Source organism: Papilio polytes, unplaced genomic scaffold, assembly GCF_000836215.1.
Source record: "Papilio polytes unplaced genomic scaffold, Ppol_1.0 DF824135.1, whole genome shotgun sequence".
Lineage (NCBI taxonomy): Eukaryota > Metazoa > Arthropoda > Insecta > Lepidoptera > Papilionidae > Papilio > Papilio polytes.
The window spans coordinates 1974853-1991385 of record NW_013525069.1 but is presented as its reverse complement, the minus strand read 5'-3'; the positions used below and the strand labels follow the sequence as shown (position 1 = coordinate 1991385).

Below are 16533 nucleotides of genomic sequence, written 5' to 3'. Positions count from 1 at the left end.
ATAACGAACTATGAGCTATCCTCACCTCATCATAAATTCTATAAATAACCGTCAAGGACAAGCTATCAATTTAACGCAAAAACATGTTCTGTATTATGATCATTTTTAAATTCAAATGCATAAAATAAATCAGAATTATGACAGAATTTGAATTGCTAATTAAGAGTTTAAAGTATTTTTAGCTCTATAAATTACAACTAGCTAAAATTAACTTTCGTCAAGGCTAGCCAGTCGTCGAATTATATTTGTTAATGAATAACTAACTAGTATTTCTGTAAATGAATTATAAAAAATAAACGCCTTTACTGTAATTATCCAATTTCTCCATATCGAAAGCATTAAAAAACAATAACGTAAGACTGCACTGGAGTTTCTTTTCTTATTAAATACTTATCTCAAAACAACACAATTACTAATGATAAGTTTTAAAAATAGTTAAAAACAAATAACTATCGTAATAATTTAATATAATAAAACAACTGAATGCTTACGTGTAATTAACAATGGAAAGATGTACAGAAGTACAGGAAATCAATAAAGATTTTGATAAAGACTTTTGAATCTTCCCTATTATATTATTTCCATTAAGCTCACATTATGTTTGTTTTACTTTTATATTCAAATCTTGAAGCAATGCCTGCCACAATTAATTCACCTCTTTGGTTAACGTATGCATGCAATTTGACATCGTATGAACATTATAAATAACATTTGCTTGCTTTTTCATTTATGTATAACATATATTTCTACATTTTCTACACATTGCTTAGCGGCACAAAAATATGATATACTCCTACTATATTATTTGCTATAGAATTAGAATATGTCGACGTCTTTCAAATGTTGGTAGTTGCGGTCCCAGTAGCCGCCGTTGTACAGCCAGTCCTCCTGCTTCGTGTAGGGGTTTGTGCCTTGACTGAACCATCTGTAAATGTCAAATACAAATACCAATAAAACAATTTAATTTTATTGTTTGTCTAAGTAAAATAGATTATTTGTACAATTTATTTGACAATGTAGTAGCCATGAATCTTTTCGATTTTCGATTTATATTCTAATAGAATTTGCAATCGATAGATTCATAGTCATTTACGATTGTGTGGTTACGAACTTTACGTGAACATTCGTAAGACCCGTACCTCGGTTGCCAGCCGTCAGCAGACTTTTTGAGCGTCTTCCTGGCGGTGCGCTGCTTGTCCTCGAGGCGGGTCTTCTCGGCCGCGGCGCCGTCGATGTCGCCCTGCTCCAGCAGGCGAACGTCGGGCCGCAGTCGGCTGTCGGTAGGGCACAGTTGGCCCTTCAGCTCGCGGTCCAACTCGTTGAGTGACATCGCGAATTCAGTAAACTGGTAATACTAGAAACAGATTGATATTCTTAATAGTTAAATATTTTGTAGAGAATATGTGTTGAATGTGTTGGCTGGGTTTCTGTAGTGTTCGATAATGTACATATAATAGCGGTCACACACCTTTGACTATTGCATAAATGTTGTATGATTGTCGGTTGTTTCGCCGCCCATTCAACTATTTAGTTGCACAACTAAAAATCGAGTAGTATGCAAACCTCCATGTTAGCGCATAGGAATCAGCGCGACAAAACAGTTGTGCGATAGTTTAGTCAAAGCTGTGCCTCCGCTCCAAATGTGTATATTACCTGTGCGCTATTGCTAGGCCTTGGTGTGGCCTCCCACAGCGTGGTGGAGCCCGGGATGTCGATGTTGTACGACTCGTCCGGCTTCGGCACGTCCTCCGAGTTCTCAGCCTCCTCAGTCTGGAATTAAACACGTTCCAAATTAATATAACGCGATAAATTGAATTTAACATCAAATAGTGAATGATAATGTGTACTGACATCCTGGATAGACATGGAGCGAAGTGCACCGACTTTGAAGCTGTTGAGTTTGGCGAGGACCTTCTTGGGCGTGTGTGCGGCCTCAGCAGCGGCCTGGTCCCGCGCCCAGCGCTCGTGCGCCGCCGCGCTGCAGCTGCGGATGTACTCCGTCCACTTGCCGTACACGAAGCGCAGTTTCTTCTTACTACAAACAACACCCACTAATTAAGGTAAAATAAAAGATAGTTTGCAATCAGAATAAACCATTGCACCATTTTTGTACGCCATTTATGAAGGGGTGTCCCATTGTGAGTACCATTTTAGTTGTGCGCTTGCATACCAGTCCGTTAGTTTGTTCTCTTTCATTTCTGTGTTAAATACAATGTAATAAGAATAATATTGTGTACTTACCTGGCATCAGTAATAAATCCGTCAACCCTGTGAAGGTCTCGGTTGTTGAAACCGGCGGGCTTAAAGACGAGGCTGGCTGCGAGGCCGGCCCCACCGTGGCACGTCACCTCCATCGCGCCGTACTGCTCGATCCAGAGCTTGCCCACGATCACGTTGTGCACGCAGCAGTTCACGTTGCTCCACGTGTACGCCTCACCCCATCTACACACACAATCTTATCTAGACTATCGCCCAAATACGGTCAGTAATCGATTGATAAAGCCTGATGATTATGTTAGGCATCTAAAGTCTTTAGTAGAATTCTAAAAAAAGTGAAGTTAAAAACAGACGTGCAATTAACTTGGATGTTATTCAATTACCCTTATTAAAATTTGGTTGGTTTGGTTTATTGGTTTATAAAAACTATCTTCAAATCTAAAAATCTCACCGGGGCAGTTCAACCGTTACGTGTCCTTTGGGTTGTATCTCGACGCTCTTGCCGCAGAACTTGAGTTTGGGGTGTACAGATCCGTGGAAGACGAAGTGCGGGCTGTCCGCGTGGAACGCCGACACCGGCGGATGATGCGACACCTGGTGGTCAATATGAGTTTAGAACGTCGAATGGGGCTAAAAAATTAATTCTGTTAATGTGTGTGTCTGTGTTGTGTTGTGCAGGGTTATTGCTATTAAGATTTCAACAGGCGCTTATCATCATATTAAAATTGTTTTACCTGTTCGCAAACAGCTCTGAACTCTGGCCGCTCGAGTTCGTATGTCTCGCCGAGTAGCGGGTTGAACGGCTTGCCCAAACGCTCCCAGTTCGACGCCAGAGCGCTCACCGCGAACGCTGTACAAACAATAGCCATCGAATTAAGATAATTATTTCATTTTACTTTGCAGGAACCTCTGAAGAACTCTATTCTGTATCGATGGCCACCATAATGAATACTGAGTGGTCAATAAGTAAGCGTGTCTAAAAGACTTAGTAAACCAGTGGCAGTCAACGCAGGACTTCATAATAAGTGGACTCCGTTATGACCGCAGACTGCGGTTACAGTGGTCTGTTGTTAGTCTGTCACTTGATCTGATGACTTAGCGTTATTTCATACCCGCAATATACTCCATCCTGGCGACAGGGTCTGTCTGTTCGGCAGCAAGTCGCAGCAGGTGAGCATACTCCAGATACTCCAGCATACGCTGTAGGAACGATAGCGGCTCATTGAACACCACCGGCATCGTGATCTTGGACAGCTCCTTGCCCACGCAGTTTTTCAACACCGACCACAACGAGAAGTCGCCGCGGCTGAACTGTGCCACTGGTAGCGAAGTTCTGGAACATCGGTGAATACATGAGCTTGACCGCTTGATAAGAAGCATTTATGTCAAGGAAAGTGCGCTTTAGTTTATTTAAGGTGTCAACCTAGCAGCTGAATCACGGAGGTGGACGTCCAAGGACATCTGAAATACCAGAGGATCTGCATTAGTTTAGTAAAAGCCTATCCATATTTCCAATTTTAAAATAATTCAACGACTACGTAGAGCAACTAGTTTATTGTGTCTTCCAATATTTGCAATATTCGTATTTAAATTTGGAATTATCTCGGTTTAAAGTGTTTTATAACACCTTGGCTTCAGTTACTGATTTGGCAGACTAATACAAAATACTTATAAATCCGAATAACTATAGTCTGTAGAGGTTAATACGGTGAAACTCTAAAATTTCAATTTGATATAAGCTTTAAAGATTTTTTTTTATAATAAGTAACAATATCGTGAACTAAACGTGCGTATAATAATACATATCTTGCTTATAAATCGATATTCTATCCAGATTCCCGATCACTCGCACAATGGATCGGCCGTCGAGTGCTAAAGTATTGATTGCGTCGATTTGACCTTGATCCGTGACTCCACGGCTAAGTGTCGATAGAAGCTATACATTGTTGTATTATTTAAAGATATTTGAAGGACATTTGTGGCTATTCAGGTTGAAATTGACGGTTAGGTAAGAATCTTCAAGGATTTTCAATGTACCAAATAGTTAATTTCGTTAAAAAAAATTATAATAATGTATTCAAATACACAGTCAATAGTGAATTTTTTATTGTTTTAACAACTGAGGAACAATAATATTGTTACCATTACCATGTTAATTAATCGTATATTAACCACAAATTGTAATTATCTTTTAGTTAGTATAACTGTTATTATTTTTCAATAAAATTATTTCTATTTCTATTTCTATTCTCGACGAACTGAATGTAAAACAAAAAATCAAACACAAAACTCGGTTACATTTATATTTATTACGTATTGCAACTTTACGTACAGGATGTTACTTATTCATAGCTTCGTAGTTTAATAACGACCTCATTAATATTATACTGTCAACCTTTGACAGAAATGCATCGTCAAAGTGAATTCTGAAGCATGCAGATTACGCTCCAGCTGAATGATACATTTTGTCGAGAAATACGAACGTTAGAGAATGTGGCAAAATATTACGATTCGAATATTTATACAAATTGATAAGGAATAAGAATGTAAGAAGAACCCATTAATAATATTAGTGCTGGGGTATTATTTAATCTACACTTATATTATAAAGAGAAAAGTGTTTTATGTGTATTTAAATAACTCAAAAATACTGGATCGATTTTATATATTCTTTCACCATTAAAAAGACACGTTATCGGTGAGTAACTTATGCTATATTTTTTAATTTCGCGCGAGCAAAGTCGCGACTACACCTTGTTTTAAAAAAACATACAGACGAATTGAGTACCTCCTTCTTTTGGGAAGTCGGTCAATAAAAGAGCAGAATGCACCTAAAAATATGTAAATGTATCCTGAAAACATTAATTTGCATTTAATTCAAAAATTAAGGGACATAACCTGCGTCTTAAATACGAAATAACAAAATCAGATCTAATTTTGTTCCTTTTGTAATTTGACAATTTACTGCAAGTACACTTAGTGGCAGCGCTATTGACATCGAGTAGTAGGAGCTAGCGGACTATGGGGCAAGGCAGAGGCGCATCCAAGGCCGACCCCGATCGATACTCCCCGCCCGGGATGCTGTTTGCCCTACAAACGCCATATGAAGAGATAAATAATATTTATTACTATACAGGAAAATGTTTTCCTCGAGTATGATTTACGCCTAAGAGCGGGCGCACACCTGCCACAAAACTGTCGCACAACTGTTGTTCGATTGTCGATTGTTTCGCAGCCAATTCAACTGTTTAGTTGCACAACTAAAACATCGAGTAGTGTGCGCACCTCCATATAAGTTTATAGGAATCAAAGCGCCACTTATTTCGAAAAAAAATGGTTTCCAGTCACTTGTTTTAGTTTTATTTTAAGAAAATAAACACCAAATACACAGATCGACATACAAATATGAAATGTAAATGCTTTGAAGATTCTAAAAATGAAAACTTCTCAAAGAAATACAATATTCAAGAAGCAATTTGGCGGCGAACGAATGTTTACTAACCGCAGTTTATATTCATTTCCAGAAAATTAATCCGAGCAAGTTTCCCCCGAGGTCTCCCCTTCCCTCCCTCTTGACCCTTCTGAAACGCAGCACTCAACAATTCTGTACTTCACCTCTTAATTAACTGAACCTTTTTCGTTTTACTTAGAATTTAGTACACAGCAATGAATAATAAATGCCATTTTTATGTATTTTTTATTGCTAAATATAAAAATCTCCCATATTTTTTCCAGAAAGTATAATGTGAAAAATGCAATGAATTTACTGAAGACGACAAAGGTATCAACATCGGTATGAAAATGTACATTTCAGTAACATTAACGCGCTCACACACCTTTGACATAATTATCGCACGACTGTTTAGTCGCGCTTTGATTCCTATGAGCTTATATGGAGGTTATACTACTCGATTTTTAGTTGTGCAACTAAACAGTTGAATTGACTACGAAACAATCGACAATCGCACAAGTCTTGCACAGTTTATTCGAAGGTGTGCGCTCTTACTCTCTTACTGTGAATTTCCACTGGCAAAATATGCGAAAACATTTTTCATCTCTTTCTTTTTATTTGTAAAAATATGAAATAGCAACATACGATGTTTCGTCAATGGAATAGCATTACAGATGTAACAGCTGTTATTATTAAACGAAAAATGATTTCACTTTCTAAACAGCTTTAACGAGCAAGGCTCCATTAAGAATTAATAGCTGCGACAAACTTAAGTGATGTATTTTATGGTAAACGATTCACATTGGTTATTGCTTTGTTGTAGGTTATGTGCTTATTACGTTTACAACTATACTTTTTGTTTTCGGTTAAGATAATTAGTAATTTTCGTATAAAATGGTTTCATTTTTTAAAACAAGGAATAGAAAAATCAAATACGTTGATTATAACGGATTTTTTTTTCAGAGCCCGTAGACCTAAAACCATTCCTGTTTTTTTTCTGAATAATGGAATTTTATTTAGGAACATTTATCCTAAAGAATAAAAGGAAAAGGTCGTCAGAATAAAGGGACAAGGTCGACCGTTTTATACGTTCCCTAAAAATATCCTTGACCCATAAACCTACGGGAATTGCGTACTTTTATCGCTTGTAGTAAATGGGCTTGAACGGGTATAGCAAGAAGTTATTTGCTTTTACCGAAATAACAATTTTCCCAACACACAATTGTTAATTATATTGTCTGCCCTAATGGTACGACATTATAAAATCGTCATCTTAATAGATGTAACATTTAATTTAGTGATTTTTTAATTGTAGTTAAAACCACAAGAATAAACTAAACATTTGTTGAAAGACAATCAATTGTATTAATTACTGGCTGTTGCTCGCGATTTGTCTATGTGAAATTAAAAAATAAAAACAAATATAGTGTATGTTACTCACAGATAAATTACCTTTATATCGGCGAAAGAATTTTAAAATTGGAACAGTAGTTTTTAAGTTATTTCAAAACATACAAAAATACAAATCTCTCCTTTTTATAATATTAGAATAGACAATTATTCGTGATTAGTTGTTTCTCGCATATTAGCCTATATTACTCAATGATAACGTAGCTTGATTGATGAAAGAATTTTTTGACATCGGCCCCATAGTTTTTGAGTAATTTCAATACATACAAAAATACAAATCTTTCCTCTTTATTAGTATATATTATAGTTATCCCTTAGTATGATTGTTACTTTGACTGAATTGAAACTAAATTTTTATTAAAAACTAGCTTTTGCCTGGGACTCCGTCCGCGTGAAATTTAAAAATAATAATATATAAATAATGAAAAAATATAGCCCATGTTACTCACAAATAAATTACCTTTCTAACGGTGAAAGAATTTTTAAAATCGGCTCTGTAGTTTTTGAGCCTATTCATTACAAAGTTTTCCTCTTTATAATATTGGTATAGAAAAAAGTTTACAAGTTTAATTATGTAAGTAATTTGTACATTAGTTGTGGATACTTTTGTTACCGAGTTACTTTACTTATGTTGGAAAATTCAGTTTGTTGAAGAAGATTTCATGAAGCGTGTATCAATGTGTGACCACTGACCACAGCCCCAGTCATGTGGATACTCATACTTGCGGGCGGATCGATAGCGGGGGTCAGTTCAAGGGAAATTACCCTTTGAAACCTGACACTAATTCAGTGGAAAACTTTACTGTTGTTAAAAACATTTTACAGCTTTTATAGTTATATATACTAACGTTATAAAGAAAAATGATTTGGATTTTTGTATTGAAATAAATCAAAAACTACTGGTCCGAATTTAATAATTCCTTCACCTTTAGAAAGGTAATTTATCTATGAGTAACATTGGCTATATTTTTTTTTATTTCACGGGTACGAAGTCGCAAGCAACAGTAATACATAATTAGTCAACTTAATGTGTTGTATTAAAATATACTCTAAATATGCAAATTTTAAATCAATAATAACATTTGATTATTTAATTTCGTTTGTAACATTGTATATAACTTATCTCTTTCGAACAACTTATTTAAGTCTTTGAAAGCAAATCGATAGAGCTCTAGTTGAAAAGACAACGTTTGGGAAACCTTCTTAATGAGAGAGCAAACATCTTCCCGGCCAGTATTGATCCTGTGCGGTGCGCGGCCTTGAAAACATCCTGAAGGTTCAAAACTGTTACACAAAAATGTAAAGTATGTAGGCTTGATGTTGCATTACGTAGTAGGCTGAGTCAATTTGATCTAACTTTTAAAATAAATTTTAATTGAAAACATTAATAATGAGATAATACTTACATAAAAACTGTGTTAAAACTTAAATCAAAGATTACTGTTTTAAATTTTTTTTTAATTAGCTTGATACAGATATTTTTTCATTACTCTTATAATTTATTATTATGAAATCTAGAAAAAATATAATAACAAAAAGGTTTTATTATAGAAAATATTTATAAGATTATACAACTTCCAGCGTCCGGTGAGATGTAACGTGGGTGAGACGTCCCTCGGGAAAACCTTTCTGTATTGATCCGACCTCGGGATAACCAATTTCTCGACAGAATCGTGCCGCAGTAAATATTTATACGACAACCTCTCGTTACTTATAAAATATGAAATTTGCAAGCATTCTGTTAAAGATTAAGAGCAGACATTTGACTAAACTATCGGACAACGAAGCGATTGTCAATTGTTTCGCAGCCGATTCAACTGTTTAGTTGTACAACGAACTAGCTGTGCCCGTGCGACTTCATCGGCATAAAATTATGAATTTTTTTTTATTGTTTACATGTGTCAAATTATCAATTGCAAATGTCAAAATAACATGACATGTTGACAAACCATGGAAACCTTGCTTCCATGATGTTGGCAGCAACTTATGGTCTCTTTCCCACATTAAGATTTTTATCCAATATATTTACTTCCTAAGTTTAATGGCGTGAAAATATATAGCGTGACGTAAGCGTAGAGCTTATTAAAAAAAGAGTTATTCAAAAATATGCTGTAATTGCTGACATCTTAGGCAAGAAAGTGTGTGTTTACGCTTTATTATAATAGTATAGATACATAATCCAGTAGTGTGCACACCTCCATATAAACTAATAGGAATCAAAGCCCGACTAAATAGTGTGACAGTTTAGTCAAAGATATGAACGCACTCTAAATCAAAATGAATTTTCCGCCTGATTAAATAATTTCCTTGAATGAAATTGACAATTGAAAGAATGTAGAGTTTTTCAACCTACTTATGTTCACTACCGAAACAACTGTACAAATGATTTGTCTCTTTTTTTATAAAGCAAAATATAGAGATGACAATATAATGTACAGTGGTTATAGTAGTGTTTACTTACCTATATTTATGGACCCCGTCAACATTATCTTCCATCTTACAACAGCGCCACCTTCTGTCTTGTCACTGTCTCTCCTCTAGTCAACTTCACGAAACTATTGTCAAATTAATCTTTTACAAAACTTTTACAAAACAACAACTGTTTAACTTTGGAATTCTCGCTATTTGATATCCATATTATTTAATAAATTTACTACAAAAAACAAAACAAAACTTAAATTGTTACACAAAAGGATTACGAATATTTTCGTAATACAACTTTGGATAGACTTTTTATAAAAAAATTTAATTCCTGGGCCGTGATATATTTTCATTATTAAAGAATTTAAAAACATCTAATACGCAATGGTCAATATTTAGGTTATATTGTATGAAAATTTGTAAAATCTTTAAAACTACTGTACGGCAAAACGTGAATTAAAAACTCTATGGTACAAAGCGAACAGCATGTTTTTAGGTCATCCCATTGTAAAGCTCATCTCATGATGAGGGGATCATTTTAAAATGGAATTCACAACTATGAGTATGCATTTAATTTCGTGAGTATACGAAAGGTAAATACTAAACATAATAAACGTTATTTCCTTAACTTACATTCTAATTAGTGAAATGTTTTTGAATCTTTAACTTATTCAGTTGTTAAAAAATTCAAATATTCTGTTATCCATAAGATTTCGTAAGAGCACGTCTTAACTTGCCCCTCGTCTTATTTTAATCAAATTGGAGTATTAAAGTGCCCCAAAATCGTGACTGAAATTCGAATTAACTAGTGAAGTTGCCTTTGAAGACTCGGTTTACAAATAAATTTATTAAGTCCTTATTTATTAAAATTTCACGTTAAAATTGTTCGTTACTTATTGTTTTAATTTGATTTAACTTAAAGAGAACAAAATACGAAGTTATTGCAGAACCTCTTGCCAACTTATAAGGAATCGTTGCCAAATGCACTTCCATTATTGTTGTCATATTATCTTACTAATACTAATGTTATAAATGCGAAAGTTTAGATGGATGGATGGATGTTTGTTGGAGATTGTAGCCTAAACGGCTGACTGGATCTGGATGTAATTTACTATGGATATAGGGCATAGTCTAGAACACATAGGCTACTTTATTTTTTTTTAAATGCCACGCGGAGGGAGTCGCGAGCGACAGCTAGTTAGTCGTATATTTATAGCCAAATAAATATTGTAAATAATTTTCTTCGCAATAAAACAGAAGTCTATTAAAATAAAAATATAGATTGAATATCAATATTCCATTCACGAAAGCCATTAGATAAAATTTAAAAGTAAAAACTTCAGCAACCAACAGGTCGGCAAAGGTTAGCTTGGCGTAGAGCCAAACTTGTCGGGTCGATATGTCGGGGTTATACGATCACTGAACACGGCTATTTTACATCGGACAAGCAGTTTGCGAATTACCCTCTCGGCTTGAGCTACGAGTGGCTGTTTTTATATTGCACAGGTTTTTTATGGGGTTCACCTGCTTATTCGGTTAACATTAAAATACTAGAGTGTTATTACAAGTAAAATAGAAAAGTGAAACATTTTTAAATTTTCTCTCAGTTAAAAAAGGAAAGAATATGTGTTTTTTTTTTACTTTTTTCAAAAACAAGTGAATAAACTGAGTATGAATCCTGTTATATTTTGTAAGATATTTTTATTTCATAGACAAGTTTCGTTACTATTTTTCACCAAAAGTTTCGAGAAAGCTTTTTAAATGTAATGTTCAAAAACTTTTAAACGTCTATATGACAATAGATATCTAGAGTAAATTGATGGTTCAAAAGGCGTTCAGATGACAAAGCGGTGTTAACAGCTTTGAACTTAATCTCTACTCAAACTTGAAGTACTCTAACGTGACGATGCATAAAATAACTTAATACTAGTCATAAAATCGTTATTTAATACCTATAATGAATAATAAAAAAAACAATATTTCAAATGAAAATAGATGTTTGTGCCAACAGTGGATTTCTTTATAACATTAAATTCGTGACATATAAAAAATGACAACAATTCTTTATATATTAATTACTGATAAATGAAAATTGTTTATTATAGAATTAATTAAAAAAACACATACATCAAAAGTCATAAAAAATGTGTAATTAAAAAAATAATGCGGTAAAAACAAAACACGGTGCAAAGTAGGTCAATTTTACAGAAGGGCCTAATGCTACCTGCTTGGAGCTGCGCCAATAAAGAGAAACATGCAATATTCATAATTTGACATGAAGAAAGTCATAAAAACAAATTTAATAACTTGAAATTAATCAAGCACAGAACTAGAAGTTCGCCGACTAATGATTTGTGAATATTGATTGTTTTGAGGTCAAAACTAAACATTTTTCTTTTATTGAAATAAAATAGGTATAAAAAGCTTTCTAGAAATATGATTCAGTTGTTTGCTTTTGAATTATCGCGGTTTTATTCTAATAAAAAGGTTTTAACGTTGAAAATATTGAATTATTCAAGTCTCAAGGATCCTTCAGTCGGCCCGATGACTCTCACTGAAAACTACTTGAACAGAGTGTTTGCATCGCCACTCAATTTAACTGAAACTTAACAGTACTTTATCAAGTTAAATATTTTGACCTCGAAATAAGTTATTTTATTAAATCATCATTCTAATATACAGTATGTCAAGTTCTGGACGTACTAGAACTATAACTAGGCGGTTGCTATTTAACTAACACTAGCTGTTTACTAGCTTGTGACTTCGTCCGCGTGATATAATAAATATAGCCTATGTTACTCACAGATAAATTGCCATTTTAACAGTGAAAGAATTTTTAAAATCGGCCCAGTTGTTAAGTTATTTCAATACATACAAAAATACAAATCTTTCCTCTTTATAATATTAGTATAGATAAACATATGTTAAAATAGAAAATTTCATACAATATAAAAGATATTTTAAAAGATAAGGAGTACTTATATATTTATTACATTATGTAGTTTGTCTCTACATAGGTAGTTTAACTTGTCAGCCGCAACAGGGTAGAGTGTAACCATTACGGTCCAATTAAGCTCGACATCTAAGTGATCCGACGCGCATCCTCTATGTACCTTCTACTTATATTTAACTTGATAAAAATATGTAAGTATATAACAATAAAATGTAATATACTTGCTTTTTGGTTACTAAATAACATTAAGTTACAATTTAGAGCAACCAATTTTGAGTTTAAAATCACGTTACTTTAGATCATTTTTTTGAAAAATAAGCACAATATTGTTTTTTTTAATATACAAATAATCCAACTTTAATTTGGAAATAGAATTAAGCTGAAAGCTTTACTTAACAAATAATTATATCACATCCCTTATAATTTTTCGTAATAAGACGAGTAAGAAAATTTCATTTCAGAAAAATGATTTCCCTGAACTGTAAAACAAAAATCGATTACGTAACCGGATATTCCACTCACTATTTTATTTCATATGTGAAATGATACATTAACACGAGACACGAGGTAACGCGGCAACCACTGCGGCGCAACTGATATTCAAGCGAAAATCGCGAGACAGGGTGTCACCATCCCCCGCCCCCACTGCGACGGCCCCTCTCATTCCGGCACATCACAAGTACCTACTGGCGAAAAACAAGCCTCCTAAGAAAGCCGCAGGAAAATTCTAAGTGCTTAACACTTTACAAATGACTATTACGTTGCCATTTGTAAACTTTCCTTAGATACATAAGTCATGTGAGTAAATTTATAACAGTAAATAAAACATCTCCGTGCAACAAAAAGGTCAGACAAGACGTATGATATTTTGTGCTGTCTCCAAAGGACCAAATATTTCTCAGTCTTCAAAAAATTATATCAAAACGCATTAGTAGCAAGGGTCAGTGTGTTTTACAATGTAAATATGCAGGATTTTTTTATATTGTAGACTTAAGTCATTACGATAAAACGAAGCAACTAGAAAAAGATCCGATATTTCTCTATTATGTTCTTCGATAATAAAAAACGATACATGATTTTAACGATCGGGACAAGTGACAAAGGTGTTTGATTTCGAAGCTTTATGGCGAGGCCAATAAAAGCTACGACCTAAAAATATGTTTGCTAGAAATCGGGTTTTTCGTGTTACAGCACAGAGCTTGTCTAGACAAATCGATGCAACCATAAAGTTTTATTGGCATGTAGAGCGATTGAGAACACGAAAATATCAAGCTATGAGTTCAGGTAAGTTGTAAACATAAAAACGTACATCTTTACACGTTGTACAAGAATGAAATGGTAAAAAATGTATTATAAATAACTTTTCTCTGTTGAAGAAAGGTAAGCGTTATTATTGAAAGCTAGAAACCGATCACAAGTGCACTTGATAAAGTAAAAAGGCTACATTAACTACGTCGTAGAGTGTAGCTTTGTTCGTAGACCGTAGACCGTAGAACAAGATTCAAATTAACACTGCTACAAAATTTCATTTATGTTTTTAAACTACAATTACTGGCTAGTCTTAAAGCGCGCACCTTTGACAAAATTATCGCACAATTGTTTCGTCGCGCTTTAATTCCTATACGCTTATATGGAGGTTACACTACTCGATTATTAGTTGTGCAACTAAACAGTTGAATTGGCTGCGAAACAATCGACAATCGCACAACAGTTGTGCTATAGTTTGTCAAAGGTTTGATTAAAATGTTACCTAAAATACATTAAAACAAAAATAGAACCAGATTATTGTGTTCTACGGTAATCATTACGCCAACAAATAACAATAAAAGCCTAAAAACCAATCTCACTCTGGTAATTCCCACACGTATCATTCAGTATGGATTGAGTTTTGACGCAATCCGTAGTTTTATGTCATTGGTAATTCGGAATTGACCTAAATTTTGTGCTACGTTCAAATAAACAACTATTTACATGTATATCATATCTATAAATATCGGTTTCGTTTATTCAAAAAGCAAGAAAGCAATACCAGGTTATTTCAACAATATGAGTTGTGGAGCGGGGAGGAGCGAAATAACGAACACGTCTGATTTGGATAACGCTCTGATTTGATGTGTCTTAAAGTAACACTAGCTTACATACTTAAAGAAATATGACGTTCTCCCAGCTCAAATATTAAACTAAGGATAACAATTAAATTGTTTAATATTACAAATAGAATAGTGTACATGGATAGACGGATGTTAAAATTTAAAAAAAAAAACTGATAAACGCTAATCTAGGATAACATGGGCTTCTTACTTTTATTTTTAGAGTTCCATGCAGATGGACTTACTAATTATAAAAATAATAACATAGCCCTTTTATTCTGAAATTATTCAAATAACTATAGTTGAGAATGCATAAAGTTTACAATGTCCCTAATTTCAGTATGCCTCTTGGCATAGGCTTCCTCTAAACCATTGAGTGGGCAACTCTCCTCCAATTTGGTACTAATTATAAGAAAGCTAATTAAAAGTGCAGTGTAAATGATGTTTTAGTACTATTTAAACAATTTTAGCTGTAATATAATCCATCAATGAATTCCTCGAGGAATTACGGCAATCTACTCGACGCCTACTGCAAACTCTTAATCCCCTCCCCTTTCCTCCCCATCCCGCTTAATCCTATTAGTGGTATATACATGTCACTGTCAGATACAGGAACAAAATCAGATATTTCCATTACAAGTTTTACACGTTGGATTGTTATTCGACAATTTACAATTTGGTGGGACAGGCCTTAAACTTAGGTTTTCACGATTATGAAATGTTAAATAATAAGGTGTTATCAAAATAAAACGAAAACAATTAAAAATAAACATTTATTACGAACTAAAATTAAGTAAATCAATAAAAACAAAGTATCATGGAAAACAATACACTTAAAAAATATATCACAAAATCTGACATTCATGTTTTATAAAGCATTTATTTCTAATCAATACTTTTCATTAAATTTCTAGAGATTATAAAAGGATATATGTTAAAAACATAAACTTACATTTTCATTAAAACCATTAAAATGGGTAACCATTCAAATGTGAAACTACTAGTCAAATTCAAATTCAAATGTTCAGTCTAATATTTAACGAAATTGTACAGAAAAATAACTCAAAAACATGATTTAAGACAAAAAAAAATTAGGAGCAGGTGCAGACCTTTGACAAAACTATCGCACAACGGTTGTACGATTATCGATTGTTTCGCAGTCCAACTGTTTAGTAGAACTAAAACCGAGTAGTTTTCTCCATATAAGGTCATAAGAATCAAAGTGCGACTAAAAAATTGTGCGATAGTTTAGTCAAAGGTGTGAGCCCTAAATGTCATACAAAGATGGAAGGCGCTGCTCATCTAAATAGTAATAAAGGAGTAAGCTGTCAACTTAGTTTCACTTATACCTTCAGATAAGTAGAAATAAATAAGTGACGTTATAATGTTTTAATGGCTTGTTTGTCGTGTCTATAAAAAATAAATTAAATAAAGTATCAAAAACTAAATTAATATAATATGGAAGAGTTTGTACGCTTTAATTGGATAAATCAGATTTAGTTATTTCTATTGTGAAAATCGTAACAGAATACCCAAAGGTCCCCAAAGTTATTCTTTCGTATACCTTTAAGGCAATGTGCGTTGATACATTTTTGTGCATAGAAAAGATTAGACGTGTTACTTACGGCCAAATATTGAAACAAAACTCGATATTTCCATTAAAATTTTGATTGTAATCGCTAACGCTAAAAGTTCGTTTCAGAATTCGGTCGTTAGTAAACTATATTTTTAGGATGACAGTTTTTTAAACTTGTAATTTTAGGTTTATAATTGTCATTAAATTAAGAGATTCATTAAAATCACGATAATTTCAATTTAATATCAAATGTATGATCATTTTCAATCTAATGAAAACTAATAAGAATTAATTTGTATTAAAAATATCACTAAAATTAACTATTCAATATCATTTTTTTTTTGTACTATAATATCGTAAGATCGAATATGTTGGTAACTATTTTTTTTAATCACATATCGCTTTTTGTCATATA

At 33.5% G+C, this 16533-nt stretch overlaps 1 protein-coding gene across 1 annotated transcript; it reads right to left on the bottom strand.

Moving 5' to 3' along the window:
• Positions 1-536: 536 nt before the first annotated feature.
• LOC106099266 (oxysterol-binding protein-related protein 1) lies at positions 537-9680 on the bottom strand. The gene is made up of 9 exons (XM_013277754.1): positions 9540-9680; positions 3330-3550; positions 2952-3067; positions 2669-2811; positions 2242-2442; positions 1852-2035; positions 1654-1770; positions 1140-1354; positions 537-925 (listed from the first exon to the last, which is right to left on the bottom strand). The coding sequence occupies exons 1-9, from the start codon at positions 9572-9574 to the stop codon at positions 817-819; spliced, it is 1341 nt and encodes a 446-aa protein (XP_013133208.1). The 5' UTR covers positions 9575-9680; the 3' UTR covers positions 537-816.
• Positions 9681-16533: the final 6853 nt, after the last annotated feature.